General features: G+C 42.7%; 2 protein-coding genes across 2 annotated transcripts in view; one reads left to right on the top strand and one right to left on the bottom strand.

Annotated features, from left to right (window-relative positions):
• Positions 1-1,654: 1,654 nt before the first annotated feature.
• fbxo21 (F-box protein 21) lies at positions 1,655-12,235 on the bottom strand. Its single transcript, XM_080467605.1, has 12 exons — positions 11,987-12,235; positions 11,222-11,357; positions 9,589-9,698; positions 9,361-9,482; positions 8,367-8,513; positions 8,007-8,143; positions 7,772-7,908; positions 5,757-5,936; positions 5,304-5,436; positions 4,963-5,153; positions 3,191-3,348; positions 1,655-2,066 (listed from the first exon to the last, which is right to left on the bottom strand). Exons 1-12 carry the CDS (start codon positions 12,208-12,210, stop codon positions 1,786-1,788), a joined length of 1,956 nt encoding a protein of 651 aa, XP_080323731.1. The 5' UTR covers positions 12,211-12,235; the 3' UTR covers positions 1,655-1,785.
• A 1,024-nt stretch (positions 12,236-13,259) lies between these two features.
• nf2a (NF2, moesin-ezrin-radixin like (MERLIN) tumor suppressor a) overlaps positions 13,260-23,540 on the top strand; it is a 37,848-nt gene continuing 27,567 nt past the window's right edge. Inside the window, exons 1-5 of the mRNA XM_080466776.1 lie at positions 13,260-13,630; positions 13,794-13,951; positions 17,265-17,390; positions 17,507-17,629; positions 23,013-23,096. Of these exons, the coding sequence (XP_080322902.1) occupies positions 13,838-13,951; positions 17,265-17,390; positions 17,507-17,629; positions 23,013-23,096 (447 nt within the window). The 5' untranslated portion in view covers positions 13,260-13,630; positions 13,794-13,837. The remainder of the gene's footprint in view (positions 13,631-13,793; positions 13,952-17,264; positions 17,391-17,506; positions 17,630-23,012; positions 23,097-23,540) is intronic.

The raw sequence follows: 23,540 nt of genomic DNA, 5'->3' as shown, positions 1-23,540 counted from the left end.
GAATTTTGAATAGTCCACGCACACACACACACACACACACCCGCGCGCAAACAATAGAAATCCATTAATTCTATTTCGTGCGCAAAATAAACAGGAACAAAAGTATTAAAACTTGAAACGCTTTATTTGTATTATTTTGTTTTTTTTCCTGGAAGTGTCAGAATCATTTCAGTTTCAATCCGCATGTTACAGGGCTCATATAGTAGCAGATTGACTTGTGCATGGGTATTCATAGATGCATACGTTTTGAAATTGGTCTCTCTGTGATGAGACGTGTTGATGTGTCCAAACCAGAACCTTTCCTGTGGATTTGTGCATGCCCAATACACAAGACATGTAAATGTCAGCCTTCACCCGGACACGGTCAACCTCTCAGGATTTTGCTACTCTTCTGGAGTAACAGTTTAGTAACTATTTCTCTTACCCCTCTTTGTAAACTGCCAGGCCCGATAAAAGCCTTCATGAAACTAAGCAGCTCTGTAACAGTGCTTAGCAAATAAAAAAAAAAAAAAAAAAACATTAAAAAGTGTAGCGGAATGCAGAAGTGACCCCAAAAATGAACCTCAACTTCCACTTCATTCTCTGTTACTTCAGGGGATATGAATGCAAGGTTCGGCTCACTGAGGTCCCTGATGTACAGGTTTCAGTTTACATCAAGAAAAGAGTCTGTCCACATTAAGACCACTTGCTGGAACATTAATTTTAGGCCCGTTAAGGACGCAGTCTTACAAAAATACACTATAAACAAAGAAATATAGACCGCAGATGCACTCAACACACATGTGGAAGGAGCACGTGGTTTATGCCGTTCTGAAGTTCCTCTTGGAGGAGCAGAAGAGAAGTGGGGTGAGGATGTCGGCATTTCAGATTAAAAAATTATGCGACTCAAATGACTGGACGGAAAGCCAAGGCTTTAAAAAACAAAAACGACACCAGGGTTATTGAGGACAGCTTGAGGTGAAGGTCAAGACATTTACAAGTCCTTATTGTCACGTACAATTCTCCATGGGCACACATACATTTCTTAAAAAAAACAACTGCAAAATTCAATAGATGCATACAAATCTCACACACAAGTCATTCTGCGATCATATCAGCCTCACGGTGTGCATCTCCTCTCTGCTTCCTCTTGTTTTGTCCATCGAAGACAGCCGACCGGTTTCACTCGTGAATATACAGACAATTAAGATCCTCTAGAAATGTGAACGTTAACACTTTTGGTTAAAAGATGGCAGATTTAAAGTTAGTCCATTTACAAAGTGGTTCTGTGTGCGCGGGGGGGGGGGGGGGGGGGGGGGGGGGGGGGGAGTCTCTGGTGGTGCAGGCCAGTGCTGGATGGATGCAGGGCGATGCGGGTAGAGGAGCATTCCTTGGTTTAAGGAAAATGGAGGATTTACAGCACCTGGATACTCTCTGTTTACGTTCTTTACATTTCCACCTAACTGCTGACTTCGGGTCCGTCTTGGTCTTTCCTTCATGGTGTCTACTTCTACGCTAATCTGAGTTTTCCCTGAACTCAGCACTAGGCCTGAATCTGATACAGTCTTTGAATTGTGAGGAAAAGCATCCCAGCATTGTTCAAAAAGTCTGTTTGTTTCTGCAACAAACACGGGCAAATGTAAATGTTCAAACTCACCAACTGGAACAGGCTTTTTTTGTTTGTTTGTTTTTTGTTCTCATAAACATGAGCTCATCTCAAATATGTGCAACAAGAGCAATTATAGTGGATTTTCAACTTAAAAATGGTGACTGGTAATTTGCCACCTGATGGGATTTGTATTCTGGCTACATGGACATGGCTTGGTGGTTGTTCTGTTCAGCGGCAGGAGCCGCCGCCACCGCCGCCTCCTCCTCCTCCTCTTCTTCCTCTGCCGCCTGGCTCCCCGTGCCGGCTGTCAGTCTGTGATAGAGCTCGTGCACTGTTAGCAGGGTTTCATCCATGTCCTCCGGGTATCGTGTCTGCAGTTCCTCGTTGGCAACGTAGTGGGAGTCGGCGAACTCCGAGAAGTAGCGGCCCACCTCCGGGTGTCCGATCTCCAGGGGAGCCGAGTGGGGCTCCAGGTTCTCTGATAGAGGACAGATAATGGATACGATGTCACTGGATTAGAGTAACGTTGTGTTTATGAGTCAGTTAAAAAAACAAACAAAAAAAAACTGAGTTTCAATCTCTGCACTGGCTGCCTGAGTTTTAAAGCAAAATCTTACTTCTTCCCAAAAAAAGCCTTGAATGGTCTCGGATTTACTAGAATATGAAACATCCAGACCCCTGAGGTCCTCAGGAAGAGGTTTCCTCTGCGTTTCAGTGTCGGAAGAAACAAAGTGAAGCAGCTTTTAGTCCCCACACTCCTCACCTGTGGAACAAACGTCCGGCTGACACAAACTTCTTTTACATCAGGACTTAAAATCATCATTAATTGCTCCGGGTTTTCCATTATTTTTCCCCCCCTCTTAGGATTCTTTATCGCCTTGTTTCAATGAATTTCTTTCACTTAACTTTTGATTTCTTTCAAAACTTATTTCTGAACAAAAAACTCTTTCGTTTTCCAGGAGGACTTGACCGAGAAACTTCACAACATTTCTAAGACGTAAATGTTGACCATTCAGAACTGAACTCTCTTCAGTTTGTTTGTACTGGTATTGCTGAAAAAAACAACAACACTTGCTTGCTTCTTTCTGACCGTTTTATATGGGACGGTGTTTACATTATGTATTATTAGTTAATCAATAATTAGATTACATACTCCATGACTGCACCTCAGACTGGACAATCCGTGCCATAAATCATCAAAAATAAATACTCAAATAAAAATATATTCTGCCACCACAGCTTCAAGTTCTCCGCTGCTGCAGGGCAGAGTGATCGATAAAAATCCACCTCAGGCTTGGTAGAGACCAGACGCTGAGGCGCTGAAGAGAACAAAGATAAGGTGAACAAACACTGAAAGCCGCGCTGCATCAACAGCAAGCCGAGTGAGGAATATAAGAGCCACACGATTAGGAAGGGAAATCCATAGGGGACTACATATGATGAGGTTTTCCTCTGTCTGAGCCTCGGTACCGATCAGGTCAGGTCGAGTGTTCGCTCCAGAATCAACACGTACACACCGATTTAGGTTGAAGGTTTTTTTTGTCGTCGTGGTTCAACATAACATATCTTTGTCGTGACAATGCTGGAATATGAAGTCTGTACCTTGCGCTGCGTAGCGGCAGGTCCCGTCCTGCACCAGCACGTTGTAGAAAGGCTGGTTTGCCCCGTTGGGCAGCTGGTGGACCCTCATGGTGGTGATCCACTCTTGGCTCATGGTGCATTTGGGGTCCCAGCCGTAGATCACGCAGTTATAACCTGACCTGGTGGAAGGAAGTTGAACACAGAAGACATGTTCAAGTGTTGGAGCCTCTTATTTTTGACAGATAAGGGCTTCTACAAGACCAATGACTTTATACACATGGGATTAAAATACATTTTTAGTTGAATAGCAGACAAATGGTTTGTGATCGCATCCAAAGCACTTTTTGAATTGTGATTAAAACCCTCAAACTAAATAAAGGAATGATATAAACCCACCAAAGTCTAAATGAAATGGGTTTTTCTTATATGCATGCAGCTGCTCATGGCTTCCATCACCCTTCCTGGCTGAGAGAACGTTTCTCTTCAATGTTGATTTGAGCTTCCTCTGGAAAAAGAAAGCTACTGTATAAGTCATCATTCTCCTACATTTCACAGTATTTCAGAGCCTCAAAACAATATAAGACACAGTAACAACTTCTCAAACTTTTGTTTTTTAGTGTCTCTCTCCATCTCGATCTTAATCACGTGCCGTCTGTACTGTAATGAAGAGGACGCGGAGCCGTAAGACAAATCTCTGCGTTTAGCGACGATCCCACAGTCATGCTCCCAACTAAGGTGATGAAATCTGGGTCATGAGCAAGAGGATGAGATCACAGATACAAGCAGTCGAGATTAATTCTTTTCCCCGCATTGTTCATGACAGGGTGACGAGTTTAGCCATCGGGGACGACCTTCAAGTCGAGTCATTACTCCTTCACATTAAGAGGAGCGAGCTGACCTGGTTCACACATCTGATTAAGAGCCTTACAAATTAGGCTCCAATTAGATCCTGTACGGGGCACCGTCTACTGCAGGGGGTGTCGAAAATGAGGCCCGCAAGAGGCTTTAATCCGGCCCACTAAACCCCCAAGCAAATTGTAAAGATGTACTTAAGAGTAGCGGACACAACACAACACTGAGACCCAAGCTGAGATATCACTGATGCTGCCGTGAACCTTGTTGTGAGCAAACGAGCCATAACGTCAGGGTGAGTTTGTAAAAAAACACCCATAATGCAACAGCTATAGGAGAAGACAAAGCTAAAACCACAAGCCATCTTGAAATAAAGCAACAAAAATAGAAAGGGATGTCCGCCATGTTTCATCTTCATGCCGGGAGTAACTCGGCAGTCACGTGACCTGAAGTCTGCCTGCCAAAAATAAGCAGACTGAAGGTAACCATGTTACACTTTCAGAGCCATTTTGTGCAATTTTTATTTATTTTTTTAGCTGTGGACAAATGGAATTATTACACAATTCAGATTGAGACTGGGTTGCATTTCACTCCATTTTGTAACAGAGTATAACTAAAATTGGCTTTATGTTGAAATTGTAGTAATTTTCAGTAGTAATTGTTTGGTTTTTGAAAAGTATAGACTTTTTCCCATCACGTATACTCTGCTCCACAACAAAGAAAAACTTTAATGTTTAAGTTGAAAGATTATTATGGAACTATTTTACCAGTTCAGCCCACTCAAGATGAACTGGGCTATATGACTCTTGAACTAAAATGTGTTTGACACCCCTTGTCTACTTGGTTGAAACTCTGAGTTTAAGCGCTGATGTACACCAAATGGGACAGATGGATAAATCTATGCAAACAAAGTGATCGCATCCAGGCTCAGTGTGGCCTACCTCTTATGTTTCATTATAAGGCCGACTGAGTACTGGACTTCCACGTGCTCTGCGGCACTGCGTTTCTTTGCCTCTGGAGTAACGGGATGCTTCTTGTGCTGGATGTGCTCCAGCGTGTGCTGCACCAGGTAACCCACGGCCCCGTGCTGCGAGGGATCCAGTGCCTGAATGTGCTGCAGGATATCCAGCACCTGGGATCAAGTGTCAAAAATCACAGTGTGGTCAGGTGAAATATGTGACCTGTGAGTGCAGCTGTGCTACAGAAGAGCCTGTTTCACATAAACTAATAGACCGGCGCAGTTGTCGACGGGTCAGAAATCACATCTCTTCGGAGTCCTGACCTTTTCTGGCCATATTCCCAGGTGGAAGTAGAGTCGTGCCTGCAGCAGCAAATACTGCACATTATCTGGGTTGATAGTGAGGTAGAGATCCAGTGAGTCTCTCAGCAGCTGGTACGACTTCTCGTTGCCCTCCCTGAAGGAAGCCACACAACACAGAGTGACATTTTAAAATGGAAGACGGGATTAATCTCCTCAATTAATTCTCGCAGCAGTCAAATGTGACTCTTTTTTTTTTTTAAGCTCCGAGACCTTTCAGATCTCTGGGATGCTGGGAAGTACTCTCATCAGATGACAAGACTAAATTAAAATATTACTTTAGGAGAAAAAAAAATAGTGCTTCTCATGACCAGAAAATCCATCATGGCCTTCACATTAACTGTTCCGGTGGCAGAAACTTGGACCCAAGCAACAAATCCTCAGCCAGCAGTCATTCATCTCTGCAGCTCGTCTTACCCTCTCTTGCCAATGTTGAGCAGGTTTCCCACCATCCTGAGCAGCACCTCTGTGGTGCTGATGGCACTGTAGTAATCTGCCGTCACCTGGTGGCCGATGAGATACTCGCACTCCTTCGCCGTGAGCTGCTTGCCTTTACCGAAGGCATCGATGTAGACAAAGTCGTAGATGTCCTCACTCCTGTTGGGATTTAAAAAAAAAAAAAAAAAAGTTAATACATTTATTTCTCAGTTGAAAGAATTCTTGGAAGCAAATCTTAATGGAGCTGGCGGAGATGGTCATCCCACAAATGCATGTTCCTTAAAGACTTATTCTAAGGTTGCATCAAATCAATCTACCAAACACAAATCCCTTTACTTTTATTTGATCCTTTTATTCTAAAACCGTCTGACTCGGTCTGTCAGAGTTTATAAAAAAAAAAACATCCAGATGTGGAGAGGATAACTGGATGTGTACACGCGCTATAATTGCCTTTAAAGCGAATCCCCTGTGAAACGCTCGCTGTAATTACTTTTAGTTGCCTTTCACACCTTCATGCTGCAGCAGCCACGATAAAACTCCCACTCAACCTGATCTGAGGTTTGTTTGTCAGATTATGGAGAAAAAAAAAACTACGAAAGCAATTTTCAGAAAACGTGGCAGGAAGGAAAAGCACAGGTCACGAAATAACTATCACTCTTAAGGTGGATCTGACTCACAGTGGCTAATATGGGAATTATTTTTCACTTTGTCACATTGCAAGAAAAGGGAATTAAGCCTGCTAAATGCCATCCGTCATAAAATCCAGTAGATGATAGCTTAATGAAGCTTAATAGTGGCAAATCAGGTTACTTTAGGTGAAGGCTTATTATGCAAGAGTGACGGGTGTTAAATTAGGAGATTTGTTGAGTAAACTGTCCCAGACACACTGCATTATCCACAGCTCAGAATTAAAATCACACTGGTTTTATATTGATGCAATGGAGGGTCTAAATCTGTTACTATTGTCTCAGGAGAGGATTTATTTAACCATTTTGCAGTGACACAGAAGAGAGTTAAATGGCAGGCAAGGCACTGACAGGCTCATCGTATTTGTATCATATTAGCCGACTGCATGTTATTTTTTTATACTTTTCTTGATGGTGAGGCTCCGTCTCACCCGACTACACATTACTGATGGACTGAAATGTAGAAATAAAACAAAAACCCAACTGCCGTCCATAGTATCATGAAGCTAATAAAACAAAATCAAAACGACGAGGAAAAATCACAACTAGAAATATTGTTGGACTATAAAAAGCAATGAAAGAATGGTATGAACATAAATCGAATAAAGAGGTGAGTGAATGCCAGTTTATTTTTTCTTATTTCTGATACTTTGTTGAAAACTGCATGTTAATATTGTGGTTATCTTCATAGCCTAAATGCATGAAGGTTGCGAGTTCGAATCCAGATCAGGCTTTTCCGTCTGAAGTTTGCGTGTCTTCCCTGTGCATGCATGAGTTTCCTCTGGTTTCCTCTTCCAGTTCCCAAAACGTGCACGTTCGGTCAATTTGTGACCCTGAATTGCTCATGATAAAATGCAGAAAAACGTGAGACATTTAGTTTCCCGGTTGTTAAGCATTTGAGCTGCATGTTATCTCAGAGATGTCTGCTTAATATCTGGATTCCTTTTTTATATTCTTATCTTTTTGTTCACCCGGTGGGGCATCGGGCGAAGTCTCCACCTTAAGTGTGATGGATCTAGATTCAAAACAAATCCTTGTAAAAACTATTCTAAAGCCAATTCAACATTTTCTTATAGTAGAGTCTGGTGTCTTATTTAGTAACCGATATAAACTGTTGCAGTGCTTTTGAAATGTAGTGTTACTTAAATTATGACTGCAACACTTCCTTTCCCCCCAAAACTACAACTACATTTCTAAGCTTTTTATTTGAAGGCAAAACATGTTTATTTGGTGGAAAAGGAGCAAAAAAAAACCCCAAAACCCCAGCTCTTTTATTAAGTAGCTGAATCTAAAGTGTTGGAGCTGTACCCTCTTGGTTTTTGGCACCAGCGCAGCAGGAAGTGACTGGGAAAGTTGACGGGTTCCAGCTGAACGCCCAGCTTCTGGGCCAACGTCATGTAGAGAACAGAGAGGCTGATGGGAATGCCTGTATGGCGTAGTAGCACCTGGAGGGAAAATATTCCAAACAAATCCCACATCAAACACTGTTGGGGAAATTGCAATCCAGCGTCAGAGGATCTGCATCACTTGGTGAGAGGAATACCTGGTGGATGTAGGAGTTGAGGGGGTTGTAGTAGTCGCACTCGTTGCCTTTGTACTGCAGCTGCTCGTACAGGACGGCGTTCAGAGCGCACACCACCTGCCTCTGGAGCTCAAAGTCCTCCACGACAGAACAGCCACCTGCAGGAAGAAAAATGGGAAGATGGGAAATACACATTTTGTCCAGCTGAAGTCATTGCAGAATAGATTTACTGGTATTGACTTTGTTGTGTGGAAGCGGAGGCTTGAGCCTCTGTGCTCTCGTGTTGATAAATCTTTGTTGGGGGGGGGGGGGGGGGGGGGGGGGGGGGGGGGACACAACACGATGACTGTATGGAAACGTGAAGGAATCGGAGAACGGCACCTTGAGCGATTCGCAGGCTGGGGTGAGACGGGTTCTTGATTCGCAGCGTCTTCTTTACTTTTTCCGTGATCTCGTCCAGCTGAGCAGATATGCTGTCCAGTGTGACCTCAGCCAGCGGGTTACAGTACTGATCCACCAGTACCGCACCTGCAGGGGCGGACGGGACCGAGGGAGGGAATAAGAAAGAAACCGAATTTCATTGCATAAAATCGAAAATTGATCAGGTAAATACTAAACCTCTGGTAGAAATGAAAACGATTAAGAATAAACAGAGCAGTTGAAAAGTCTGATGTATGTTTACGTTATAATAACTTTGACATTCTCTCAAATATACATTGTGCCATTACTAGAACTTATACACGAGCAGGTTTCACTTCAACAATGTGGTTTAAACCTCCTGAATAACACTAGATGAAGCCTTTTTTTTTTTTTTTTTTTTTTTTTAAAAAAGCATGATGATCTTTTTTGTTAAAGTGTTTAATCACTTACAAATCCTCGCCGGCCCTGTATGGCTGCACACAGAAGATCTTTCATAAACTGACAAGCCACCAGTAATTGGTAAAATAAGCTACTTGGCATTAAAGAACCACAAGTAACTGAGCGAGTGGCAGTAAGCAAAAAAGAAAAGGTATGTTTCCTATTGAAATGAAGAGAAAGTACTTGTAAGGTGAGTAATAGGTGGTCATTTTAAGTTGAGCTTCCATTAAAACTAGTTTTTAGAAGGTTTTATTTTAAAGAATTATTCTCATTTATCTTCATTTTGATTAAAACAAAATCATATTCTTCAAAAATAAATGTCAATTTACCAAAAAAAAAAAAAAAAAAAAAGAGTTTGGAATAATTAAGAATATCCTCTTTAAGAATCGCTCATTTTAGTCCAGGTTTTGCTCAGTCTTGATAATCCTCCACTCCTTCCTGGTGTAACCCAGCCAGTCGGAGTTGAGGTGAATGAAGAAACGGAAATGTGTGATCACAATGAGCACGGGCGCTTCACCCGCAAGAGCCGCCTGCTGCTCTGCCGGCTGCTCCAGAAAGGCCTTCAGACTCCTCAGGATGTTCTGCTGTCTCAGGAAGTAAAGGATTTTCTTTGCATAGTACTTCAGGGTCAGGCTTTTCCTAGCGAGGGGACGGAGAGCAAGAGACAGACAAGACCGTCATCGTCGCATAAAACTTCACCAACAGTCGACTAAACAGCAGTGCGCTGTCGGCTTGCTGCCCTCACCTCTTGTCAGAGTTGAGGATGAAGAGGAGCTCGTCTTCGCAGAAGTGCTCCGGCATCCCAAGCGACTCGATCTCTGCGAAGCTGTCACCGAGCACCTGACCTACGCATGGCTGAGATACAGATCAGGCACAAAGCCGGATGTTTGTTTGTATGAATATTTATCCACACCAACCAACGGGGAAAAAAAATAAAATTCCCAGTGACCTGGTGGCTCTTCTGCTCTACTATAGACTCAAATAATTGGCAATGCTACTACCACTGAATATTTAAGTATCAATAGTGTGATTATTTAACTCCATAACTATGCCGAGGAGCTTAATGTTACTAATCTTAACAGGATCTGTGCCACTTCTTTAACAGTCGTACGGTTTGTCTTTCCAGAGGAAACAGATTCCAAAACACAAACAAGGAGATCGGGACAGTCACACATTTAGTGCATAATATTGGAACTTCTTCAAAAAGTCTATATGGAGCTATAATAACATATACAAAATATTAAATAAACAAGCCTCAGAATCAGTTCTCTTCTTCACTTTCAAAAGATTACAATTTGGCTGAAATGCTCTTGTCTTGGTCAGCAGCTCAGACGGCAGGAAGAGGCGACGTTTGATGGCTCAGAAGTGTTCAACACTCAAGGGTGGACACATATCCACATTTTAAGAGTATTATTTTGACACGGATGATGCTGCTGTGTATTAACTTGCGCTCTTCTTGTGAATAAAAACCACCACAATTTTATTTATCCACAGAACAGCTTTAGTGGACGTGTCCGATTTACAACGGAAGAGCATGATCACATCTCAGGAAGTGATATCATGTAATAATTGCCGTGCATCATCGGCTACCGAATAGCTTTGGACTTTACCACACCAGTAGGTGGCAGCATATTGCAACTGTTGTCGCACAAGTCTGTTACTACTGTGGTAAATGTGATCAGTCAAACTCAAGACTACGGGCCCATTCACATCTGGTATTAACACGCGTTTTGGGCGATCAGATCATATGTGGCGACGCAGACTGTTTACACTTGTTCATATCATGCGTTTCTGGCTCGCACTCGAGTTTGGATTGTTTCACTACCTCTACGTCACTTTCGCTAAATAATGATTATGAGTCATCTTGTGTTGGACGTTATATTCTGCCCAGGACGCAATGAAGCACCGTGTCTCTGCAGATCTCCAGGCAGGGACGTTCTTTTCAATAGTTTCTTTGAAAAGTTGGACAGACTGTGTGACTCAGACTGGCACATTCTCTTAAATGAAAACACGGCACTCACTGAGGACATTTACGTATGAAGTATTTTCCGGCTACCGTCCTGAGACGTATCCGTGATGCACACTGCTCACACTACAAATTCTATGTGGTCGGATGCGTCCCGGATCACCACGGGAAGTGGCTTGAGTGAAAAGGCTTTGGTGCCTGTTCACACTTGCCTTTATGGCTCATCATATGTAATAGAATCATCCAAAACGCACGTTAACGCCAGGTCTGAACGTGCCCTCTATGCAAAACGTTTCCCCGACTTCAAACTCACTACTGCCATCTACTGCACAAAAGTAGCATTACTCAAATCTTTCACACTGCACCTTTAAAGGGGTCAAGAAACATTAATCATGCAGCTTTGATTACTCACAACTTCTGTAAAGAATCTCTTGGAGATGGACTCCACGGTCCGCCGTATCTGTATTCCTACTCTGTGGCGTGTTTTATACTCTCTGAGCCAGTCACAGCACTCGTTCTGACGATAAAACCTCTGCAGTCTGGGCCATCTGTTGATGAAGCAGTTAAAAAAAAAAAAAGAAAAGAAAAAGAAAGTATTAATGCATGCACACTGATGATTGAATCAGCAGCCCATTGCTTCTAGCTGCAGCCACGCGTATCACCCTGCTGTAGACATGGGCTTCTCAGAGAGAGAAATAAATAAATAAGAGGAACTCAAAGCCAAGTCAGTCAGGAGGAGGGCTCTGCCAAGAGCTGCACTCATCTCTGCAGTTTGCACGCAACACTCAAGGTCACAGGCGTTCATTTAAAAAAAAAAAAAAAAAAAAAGGGTGGGGGGGTGGGTTCACTGCTCGAAAATGAACACAACTCGCGGATGATGCGAGGAGAAACATGCAGGAGCCGCACGGCCGTCTGCCACACGTGAAAGCGACGTGACGGAGAATGTGGCGCATCAGCAGAATGTCAGCGGCTGACAGCCGCCCGCCTGCCTGCCTGCCTGCCAGCCCGCAGCAGCAGCGGCAGCAGCAGCGGCGCACAAAGCTGCCTTCAAGTGGACAGGTATAGGCTGGTAGCGCCAAGCAGAGCTTAAGGAAAAGAGAACAAGGGCGGCTCGGGTGCCAAACATAGTTTAAAAACAAGGCTTAATCCAGAAACTGCCCTCCAGTAATCTCAGCACCTGAGTTTGTACTGGTGTCCCCAGACCTTCCCCCTTCCGTGGCAGACGTCATGCAGCCGCTTGCAGCAGCAGGACACGTTACAAATATCGACATGTTTGAGGACGGGGAAGCAGAGGATGAGCTCGAGCAGCTCGGTCGGTAGGTCGGTCAGTTTTTTCGTCTGGGGGTCGGAAATAATCCCATTTAGACTCGGCTGCCCCTCTCCGGCTACAGACGTCGCCATCTTTACTGTTTACCCCGATTACCTCATCGACTTCGCACCTCCCCTTTATGGCGCAGGGGGCCGGGCTGAGACGGGCGCGTGGGGCGTGTGGTGCGCCCTGATTGGTTGATTCAGTCAGAAGGAAAGTCAGTGGTGCTGCGTTCGTACCCGCGTAAATTACAAGTTTGGACAATATAACACATTTACGCCATTAAAAACAACTATTTTCTCTTTGTGAGTAAAATAAATTCATTGTTTTAACATCCACACATGAGTTATCAGGGCAATACTTTCACTCCAACTCACATAAAGAAAATGTAGTTCACAATTGCTCGTACTAGTTATTATTTTGTCTGTACAATGTCAGAAAAAAACCATGAAAATATTCCCCATAACCGTATATAAATATTGTCCATTGTTTGAACTAATTAAACAAACAAAGCACTATTATTATTATTGCCTTACACTATGTTCATGTGAAATAAAAATGCACCCAAATGTGTCCAAAATCAGTTTTTCTTTTATTATTATTATTATTATTATTATTATTATTATTATTATTACATTTATTTATATTTCTATGATAAATTAATCTGCATTTCATCCCAGTTATATATTTTTTAATGTGTATTCACTATATTTTAGGATGTAATAACTCCAACATTTGTAATGTGAGGTATTTCTTCTTAATTTGTTTAAATTCTAAATAATGCCTTATTACTAGCGGAGTAGTAAATGCTGTTCTTTGTTCATCTCATGGAATCTTACATTATTTTGAAGAAGCAACAGTTAAAAGAGTTTAAACACTGTTTTTTTTTTAAGCATTGATTTGAAAACGCAGCCATTATTTTTTACAATAATCACATGGGTTTAAAAGGAAGCAGTAAATATGTCTTGGATTCTAATTTTGTTGTCAAGACCGTTATTAAGAACAGAACTTTAAGGGACCATGACCTAGTCAAGATTAAAACCTTGTCAAAGTCTGCTCTCCAATACTACAACTCTATTGTATCCATACATCGTAGAGCACAACTAACATCATGTTATTCCCGACTGCACTTGAACGCAGCACCGCTATTAGGAATGAGCTCGCTAACAAGTGGTTATTCGCAGTTAGCTCGCCGCTTCACTCCCCACTTTTAACTTTTTGTGACACAAATGACACGTTTTAAAGTCTTCCGAGGAAGCGGACGATTCCCCGACGCGTCTGCGTGAACTTTGACGGACTTCGCGGTTCCGAGGCTGCTCTCACGCGGGTTTATTTACGATGCGGTGTTGACGTCGGTGCGCTAACTTAGTTAGTTTCAGTGTGTCGGAGCTAACGCCTAGCATTGGAGCACTGTGGTGTTTATGTGCTCGCACTGGCTGCACTTGTTAACTTGTTTTGGTAGTTTTACGTGAAAATACAGGGGGAAACTACCACATGTACCCAATGAACGAGGTATTTACTGCACAAACATGTTTCAGTGTAGTGTTTTGTAAAGTTTTCTGCCTCTTCTTTCTAAGCTGGGGATTCTCAGGTACAGTTTTAATCTGATGTCTCAGTGATCTGTGCATCATGTCCTGACAGGGTTTTTTTTTTTTTTTTTTTTAATGTGCTACAGGACGCGTTTGAGTAAATTAGTGGGTAGTTGATTAGCTTTTAGCCATGGCCAGTGCCTTAGCAGCTAAGATGGGCTTTAACACGCTGTTAAAGAAACAAGCCCGGAGCTTCAGCGTGAGGATCTGCACCATGGAGTCCGACATGGAGTTCAGCTGTGAGGTGAGTCTCAAGTGTTTCAGCTTGATTTCATTCAGGATTCTTATGCAGTGACCCAGACTTCAACACCTTTTAGTGCATCAAAGGCCGCCGCCCCCCCCCCCCCCGACAGATTCCCTCAGTCTCATGCATATTTATGCTCCTGGATCTGCAGCAGTAGTAAAGATCACTCATTGTTTACTCGCAAACGTTTTCTCACTTTTTGACACTAGATGGCGCCAGGTCGCTGTGAACAGCCATCACAGCGTGTTTGTTGCATAGAGGGGCATCGAAGTTACAATTCATCTCTGTCCTATGCAGCAATGGGATCAGGGGCTTTTCAGTTTAGAGCTCACTGCAGTGCAGGACTCTCTGAAAGACTGTGGCCATCTGACTGCAGTGTAAAGTGCGTGGCACACTCACAGAAACTACTATCTTTAAATGTTTTGAGCTTTGTTGCAGGTCTTTGTGGGGGCTGGGGTGGGGGTGGTGGTGGTGGGGGGGTTATGAAATGACATGGTTATATATCGGAACAGAAAGGCACAAAAATTGCTACCAGACACGGTCCCTGTGTTTAAAAGGGAGGGACCCCACCAAGGTTTGCAGCTGGTAATTACGCAGCAGTCTAATGTTAGCGGCAAGTCTCTATTTCCTGTGCTTGGGGCATAATTGTATCAATTATGGGCTTATTGTATATCATTTAACAGGGATTGGTGATATGGATCAAAATGGCTTGTATTTTTCTTGGGCTCAGGTTGCACCGTTCATATTACAGTCTCATTTCTTGCTGGTTTTGCCTCATTTTCTTTTTCCACCAGTGAGTCTGTGGTGCAGTTGACAGTAGTTTGCACCCACAGGTAGTGCTGAGGCTCGAGATGAAAGCAATATGAATTGGATATGAGTGGCTGATAGACCCCGATCGCTGACAGCAGCATGAGCAAAACAATATGCTTCCCTCTGGCTTTCCAAAAAAGTCATTTTTCTCATTCACGCTGGTGAATGATACAACTGTATTTTTGACCCAAACCTTGCAAAATGAAACAAACAATCACCTGTGACTCATTTAGTCCTTGTATTCTATTTAAAAAAAAGTACAAAATCAAAACAATAAGTGTTGACATCAATTGACTTTAGTTAAATAGAAGAGAAAAAAAGAATAGAAACATGTTTTTAAATGGATTCAAGAGAAATGTTTCACACAATGTGGGACATGGTCGTGCTGCTGCATGGCTTCAGGTCTTTTTTTGCTGTCTAATGAAGTCTATTTTGCAGCACCAGACATTAGAGTGGGGCTCATCCCGAGGGGAGGATGGTGAAGGCAGAATGTTGGCGGATAACTCGTCAGAAGGTGGTTAAAACTATGACTTTCCACGCAGGCCTCACCATTCGTTCTTACGCCGGTTCGAGTGGAGAGCGCTGCAGTAATCCAACCGCCGTTGTGTAAGGGTTGAGAGCTACAGTAGCTGCAGGGTAGAAGAGGATCTTATTGTTCATCTGAGAGCTCTTGGTAATGGAGATGGCTTTCAGCTCTCAGCTGTTTCCAGGTAGGGACATTGGTGCCCTGCTCCAGTACTCCTCTGAAGAGGATCTCTGAGAGCTTAGCACCAGTTCTTTGTTTTTCCACTGCCAAAGCCAAACAGGGGCTAAACTGGTGCTACACTAGCCCCACTCTGTTGCTGGGCCAAAGAGGAGCCAGACCGTGAAATTATGGAAATCAGTGATGTATCACGTTTTGGAGTGACGCAATGACGTGGCTCTCAGTTTGCTCCGTTAACAGTGGAAAAAGAACCGGTTCTTTGGCGGTGCTCATTTAAGAACTGGCCCTGGCACCGGTCCTGAACTCGCTCCTGGTTCTTTTTGGTGGAAAAGCCCTATCAGTGACCATGTGAATTGGTAGTTGACGTTATAGTGGATGTGTGGTTCGGTGTGCACTGGCCAGGAGCTGTGAGCTGCTCAGTTACCGATGCATCAAGATATATCTAGCCGTGAATTTGAGCGAGCAGAGATTGAGTGGTCTGAGAAGTTTTTAAGAACCATATTGGTGCTACGTAGTTGAGTTTGCATGGCGTTGGAGCTAATCCGAGCAGACATCTTGGATAGGTAACTGCTGCATCTCAGGGCAAACGCAGAGAGCCAGACCTTCGATGCGGCTGCCATGGTTTCTTTATGGTTAAGCCCAGCTGGGGCTACATGCTTGGGCTTTGAGAGTAAGTCTAGATATGCATGTGGTCCTAAAGGAAAGTGGATTTTACAAGTAGCGCTGAGGATTTTAGCATTTCACCCACAAACCCCTTGACACCTCTTTGGAGACTGTTGGAGCATAAGAGGAAAAAGAAAGTGAAAGGCTGGATTAGCACTTAGTCTCTTAAGTAAAGAGCAATGCTGTGATTTTACATGCAAAAGCCTCTTTATTATCATTTTTGCTGGGAAAAAAAAAATCAAGGGATAATCAAAGTGCATGCCTCTCATGCCATTTGCTCTTAGAGACCATCACACAAGCTGACTTTTAACTGTGAGCTAATAACTTGTTGGATGGTACCCCTCCTTATAAAATCTGGAGCAAAATGGTAGAAGAAGAAGAACCCTTTTACTTCACCCTTGTTACTCTCAAAGATGGACAAGGCAGGAGGCGTTATTGTGATTATACAAACACTTATTGAATGAAAGAGGTTGTGCTAAATCTTCGGGTGCTTCGAAATATCACACTATAATAACAAGAAGTATAAATAATAAGATAAATATGGAACAAAATGTCATAAAACAGGTTATGGAGGCAGGTGTTTTGTGCAAAGCTGTTGAATAAATGTAATTTGTGTAGTTATAACGGTTCAGTCTTGTGTGTATTCAGAGCTCACGGAAAGAAGTTATTCTACTGAATCTTATTCTAAGAAGTTATTCTACTGAGTAACTTAAATCAGCTGAGGCAGAGTGAAGACACTTATCTCTGTGGCTTGTTCTTTTTTTTTTCTTTTTGAGCAATTTGTGTGAAAAACAATCATAAAAGACTCCGAAGGAAATCATGCACCTCGACCGTGGTGCACAAACATCAGTGTTGATGCAAAAGCTTGTGTTTGCTTTCTCATTTGCACGGTGGACTTTAAAATTGTATTTGTGGGCACAGAGATGAACTGTGCTTCCAGACAACAATGACATTAGATGTGAAATGAGTTGATATTTTATTCCAATTTCAACATTTAATATCTTCCCTTTGATTAATTTATTTTTGAACGAGTAGCCTACAAGGTTGAAATTACTTTTGCTTGTATTTGCTGTCGTCTTCTATAATTGATATATTTCCTGGAATGTCCCAAAAGGCTGAGCTATTTCCTGATTCCAGGTGAAGTGGAAAGGGAAAGACCTTTTTGGCTTGGTGTGTCGGACTCTGGGACTGAGGGAGACGTGGTTCTTTGGGCTCCAGTACAACATCAAAGACACGGTGGCTTGGTTGAAGATGGACAAGAAGGTGACGTTTGTGTTAACCGCGTCATATGTCGTGCCAATTTTCTTAATATGCTGCATGTGAAGAAGCGGCGGATAGGAAATCCGCGTGTTTGCCGACATCTGGCTTTCTCGTTGCAGGTTCTCGATCAGGAAGTACCAAAAGAAGAACCCATCACCTTTTTCTTCATCGCTAAGTTTTACCCAGAAAATGCCGAAGAGGAGCTTGTGCAGGATATCACACAGCACCTCTTCTTCCTCCAGGTAAATACATATGCTGTTTTTGATTGCGCTTGTATTTCCAGCATCACATCATAGCAGGTGGCTCCTTTTCTGCTTCTCTAGGACTTTCATGTAGGTTACTCATCTTATCGTCCACCTGTTTTCTTGTTTGCTTGTGGGCGTCGCGTTCCAAAGTGAGCAGGTTTTTCATAGAAAACTCACACTGACTGACACACTCTCTATTATCTCTGCTGCTCTACAAGCTTGAAATTGCCGCAGGCATAGAGGCTCTCCTGAAATCCAACATGGCTCTCAGTCTCAGAGGAGGCTGTGGAGTACCGCCTGGTGAGTGGCCAGACACGTTTTCTCCCAGGGGTGCTCTGCTTGAGCCTCTGAAGTAGAAAAGAAAGGAGGGCGACGGCAACATATTTAAAGAGAAAGAACCTAGATGAGCCCAAACTGAAGGCAACAACATGAGTATTCACCTTAAACATTTAATATCTGAGAAGAACAAGATGGAAGTTCTACGTCCCATTGGGTCAGCTAGTGGGAAAATGGTACAGAACCTAGATTTTATTAAAAACAAATGCTTTTCTATGCACTTTCATAGCATTTTCTGCTGTAACTACATTCAGAGTAGCAGTGTGAGGTCCACTCATCCAGCAGTGTATATTCATATGCACCCATCAGCATACCTGTATTTAATGAGTTCTGCCTTGTGTTAAGAGGCCAAAAAAACCATAAAGAGTTTTGGAGGCTGCCATGGAGGAACTGTTTTGTATGAAGGAAAACATAAGATAGTAGAAACTATGTTACTGCACTGAATATTTGCAGTCGTATGTAAACCAGTGTGATTTGTACCTCCACCACTGAAAATGGAAGCTTTACTATTCAGTCTTTGCACAGAAAGCTGCATGTAAATAGAAAGGCTGACACCGAATTGTCAGTCTGACCAGCATTAAAGTCGGAGGACGTCAAGTTTCTGTCTTACTGGAAGGTGACAAATTGCAAACAGAATTAGCATTTTTGCAATATCTCAAAACCTTCACAGCAGCAAGCAATTTCTTCGTGTGAGACTCAGGGCGTCAGAAATATTGTTAGACTTATTTTATTTTTTTTTACAAAATGCTTAAAATGTTCTTTTTCTTTTTTGTAAAAGTAGTCTAATAGTCATTGTCTTGAGCTCTTCTCTATCTAGTTTCTTGGAAATAGAAGGAATGAGAAATGAGCCTGTCACATTTCTTTTATGAGCTCCATTTTGTTTAACGCCTGATGGCAAAATAATTCCCAGATATTTACTCGGTTAACACTGATCAGCTGTCTTGCATAAGTCTTGTGCGACACTTTCCTGACATTATTGCGTCTGTGGGACATTAGGATATTAGCTTCATTTGGTGGGCACCTGTAACCCGATTGACTGCTAAAAAAAAATGCCTCCAACACTCCCCCAGCACAGATCTACAGATTCCCATCAGTGATTGGTCAATCGAGGCTTTAGTTTGCGCACAGGCTCATGTCAAGGAAATCCAATCAAAATGTTTGATCTGATAAAGTTGTGCATGTCATTCACAGTGGTCTCTTATAATCAAATAAGAAGGCTCACAATGACAACCTTCAGATTCCAAAACCATCCCATGTTTCTTTCAAGGTTTTACACCATCCTTGTATCCTTATGTTCTCTCCGGTCTGAAGAGAAGGTGCAGTTTAAACATGCCACTAAACTAACACCTGATTGAAACCTATACGAGAGTACCGTAACAGGTGTTAACCTCACCTCTCCAGTCGTCTGCCATCTGTACCAGTCGTATTCCTCCTGAGTGCTCAGTGCTACACTCTACTTAAATTTACCGCTTTGGTTATTTGGCCGGTATATAAACGACGTAATACGATTTTTAGTAAAGCATCAATGCCTCAGCGTCACGATACCCTCTGAATCTCTGTAGCTAGAACTGGGTTGGTAAATATTTTGTACAAGGGCACCACATAGATGTCAGCAGTCCTGAGATGATTAATGTGGGAGGAAAGAAGGAAAAGTCCCGATTCCATAAAATGAGGTTTCTTTATCATCCTCTGTGTCAAATCATCTGAGAAGCAATTCAGGCTTCAAACAAATGTAATGCTGTAGAAAGTTAGGAAATCCGTAGACGTATGAAGTCGCATCAGTATTAACGATCATCTCAATGAAAGTCACTTAATGTAGCATTTTTACAGCTTCAGCTCTCTCAACATGGTTTAGTGTCCTGCTCTGACGTCTTTGGTGGCTGAGTATCATTGAATCATCATCGTGCAGCGGCTTTTAACGGCTAACCTTTGTTATAGCTGGTATGTTTGCCCCCAAAGATGAGAGAGCGGTAAATAGGATGTATGGTGTTAACATAAGTCATGTTTTAAAAGAAATATAAAATCTCAGTTGAATATCTTTTCTTGCTCAAAATTCATACAGACAGCATTGTACCTCAACCTTTATTCCACTTGTGAGCTACCTTTTTAAGAAAACAAGATCAGAATCATCAAACCACCTAAAAACCATTAACTGTATATCATACGTATGCAATCAATGATTACTGTGGACACCAGTAGATTGTTTTTTTGTTTGTTTTTTTATTTGTGAGTGATGGAAACTACTCCAGCACGAATCTAGTACCACGATAACACGACAAATCGATCAAGCCTTTAAAACAAAGGCCCTGCAATTGGTAGGCAGACAGAATCGGCATAAAACAATAAAATGATGCATTAATCGTTTAAAAATATAGTGGTGCCATGGATCAAATTAAACAAGACAACCAAGAATATATAAGCCACTTTTTGCATGCGTCAAACACAACTCCAACTAAATGAAGTGTCATACCAGAATATATCGATATGTTATTTTTGAGTAAAAATCTAATAAAATAGTTTACAATTCTCACCACTAGTTTTGTACTGTGATGTGTGTGTTAGAGGAGCTGGGATCTCAGCAAGGCTGCTATATGATAATCAGTTAAAGACATTTTTTGATTGACATACAATCTTACTGGGCACCTCTAATGTTGACACAACATCCACCGACAACAAGAAAACACTCCGTATTTAGTTTATTCCCTCAGATCAGGAGTTTTTGTGCCCAGCATATGTTATATCCAACTGTGTAATGACAACCTAAGTTCAGTTTATTAACTCACAATAACCTACCAAAGCACAATATACTTGGGAAGACAGAGTTTTCTGCAGTGAGTTTTTTACAACTTGTAATACAAGTTACTTTTGAGGGAGAAAGAGTTTGTGTGAGTGTTGAGATGGTTATAAAAACAACCTCTGAAATCGTTCAGTAACTAGATTAAACACCATCCATTTCAGCACACTGCAGGATCTCTGCAGCTTCGTTGTCGTCGCCACGGCCATCAGGGGGCAGCGTCTTCCCCTTCTTCCAGCTCTCAAACCGAGCCCTCTTTTTCACGTACGTCTTCCCATTGTCCTGGTCTGATTGTGTGCAGCCATGCGGAATCAATGCACAACATATTACCGCTGCCCTTTCTGTCCACTTAATGCTCTCCGGGGAATTCCTGCCGAGCCTGCCGCACCAATTCCCCACCCGCAACACGTGAGATGAGATTTGTAACCGCGCTCTCATCGTCCAAAAGCCACCAGCCACATTTATCAATTACCAATTAGGCTTTAAGGACTCCGTTGTTGGCTGGGTTAATGACATATTCTCCATGGGATGCTCATCCTCTCCATAGTTTTATAGTCATATTCAACCCCGTTTGTCCGTTACGTGGCGCTTGACTGCATTCCCCAACATTTATGGAAAGTCTCTCATCTACTTGAAGCACATGAAATGTTTCCGTCTCCCGGATTTGTTTCAAGGTGAAATGATTTATTTCATAGGGAAACCTTGCTTCAGGAAGATTACACATCAGTTAGTGTTGTGCGGAGCAGCAAAAGGAGAAGACGACAAATGTGTAACACTTTGCATCCTCTTGTCTTCCCATTACTTCAATCTCATTAATTCCCATAATGTCAGGAGCCGGCCGCTGTTCAGATAGTGTCACAGGCATGACAGCTGGATTAGCGTTTATCAGAAATGATCACCAACCCGGGTATACACACACACACACACACACACACACACACACCCAGCCCGCAATCTCCGTAACACCGGTGTCTCATTTGTAAGCCCGATCGCAGCCGCGTCCCCTCTCAGTGCTCGCCGTGATTAGGGGGCTGTCACCTCCAGCTCCACACCTTTGTTAGCTCAAAACAAGAGAAGACGGCATGAAAGGGCGGCGCGAATGATCGGGTTTGAAGCCTTAAATTGCCCACTTATGTCACCGCAGCCGCAGCACGCTCGCCCCATCGAACATTACAAATCTGACTTTGTTGCTCTATTTGCAGAGTTTGTGATTCAATTAGCTCGAAAGGAATGGCCGTTTCAGGTAGTCATACCTGGAGCTTTAATCCAAAGGGAGCTTGTTATGGGTGGGATTGATGCCGATTTCACGGATCCATGTTGTTTTTGTGGTCCGTGACGGGTGAGTCAACACTTGAAGCTCACCGCAGTCTTTTTCTGAGCCACAAACTGCAGGCCTAAAGCTCGAATTTGTCACTTTCTTTGACTGGAGCGAATCCACAAGCACCGCAAGAGCCACCTCGGGGATGCAGAAATAACGCGGATTATAAAAAGGCGCGGCCTTCTCCCTTAATCATGATTAGGTGCTTAGTGTGACTTTTCGTCGTGTTGTTATAATCTTCTGACTTACCGAGCAGGTTTTTGTGGAGTCGCCTAATGATCATATGAAATCTTATTGGTTTAGGTGGTGCCAAGCTCCTGGCTCTGCCTCTAATAGGTCCCTGTGTGACTGCGATATTTAAGTCCTACAATATTTTCTTGGCACGGTTCATTCTGTTCCCCAGACCTCTCTGAAATGAGCAAGTTGCTTTTACAGTCGTGAAGAAGGTGGTAAGGTAGCTTGTTGGCAGGGGAAGTAAATAAACAATTCCCTTGGGAAGATGTACATAAATGTTTTATTTTTTTTTACACTTTTGACTAGAAACAAATACTTGACCCTATTTTATAATGAAGTTAGGTGAACACATGACGCATAGAAACGGCCATACTTTCTCTGCCAATGCCGCTATAAACTCTTATTCCTTGAATTGGATGAGCCAAACACTGCAACAGCAGCCTGGCATCTCCTCATTGTGGTCACCAATCTGCTCCCACGCCGCCATGCGATGGCATCCTCCTCTGCAATCAGGATCTGTCACACACATACGGAGATTATTATAAAACCACATGTTCCTTACGAATAGAGCAAAATGCAAAGTGTAACACAGTTTTGATCAGAAGGTGACGCGCTTGTTGAGAAATGGCAACACAATCTGTGGCGTCATTACTGTGAGGGAAATAGGAAAGCTTATTCTGACTTTGTTTGCTCCTCAGGTGAAGAAAAAAATCCTGGAGGAGGAGATCCACTGTCCCCCTGAAGCGTCTGTCCTCTTGGCCTCCTATGCTGTCCATGCTGAGGTCGGTGCCTTGTTTTGAAGCTTTGAATTTAATCATTGTTTTTTAATGTGCATATTATCTGCACCTACTTCTGTCCTTAATGATTGCTCTAACTTGACTTGAAAGCTTTATGAATATGTCTTAACTTGTGTAAAGAAAAACTAACATCCCTTGGGGCAGAGATGCTTGCAAAAGCTCATTCGTCCCTTCTGCTCTCAGGACGACCTCTGATGTTTTTTATGTTTATTTTCAATCCCAAATGTTGTGTGTGACACAAGGTGTAACTCGGTTGGTGTGTCTGTCTGCTGTGGGAACTCACTTTAATTTGTTAGTTTAGTATTAGTTTGCACAAGCTACCTTCGGTTCAATCCCACAGCTTTTTACAAGCTGAAGGCACAATATAGTCCAACAACATGATTATGAGACAGGTGTCAAATCACTGTGTGTGAGATGTGACGTGAGCTT

This window comes from Lipophrys pholis (genome assembly GCF_963383615.2).
Source record: "Lipophrys pholis genome assembly, chromosome: 7".
Taxonomy (NCBI): Eukaryota; Metazoa; Chordata; class Actinopteri; order Blenniiformes; family Blenniidae; genus Lipophrys; species Lipophrys pholis.
This window is presented reverse-complemented; position numbering and strand designations above follow the sequence as displayed.

Coding starts and splice junctions, on each gene's coding strand:
- fbxo21 (XM_080467605.1), bottom strand. CDS start 12,210: ATGGCGACGTCTGTAGCCGGAGAGGGGCAGCCGAGTCTAAATGGGATT. Junction 11,358..11,986: donor GGACACCAGTACAAACTCAG/GTGCTGAGATTA, acceptor CTTCATCAACAG/ATGGCCCAGACTGCAGAGGT. Junction 7,909..8,006: donor TCAACTCCTACATCCACCAG/GTATTCCTCTCA, acceptor TTTTCCCTCCAG/GTGCTACTACGCCATACAGG.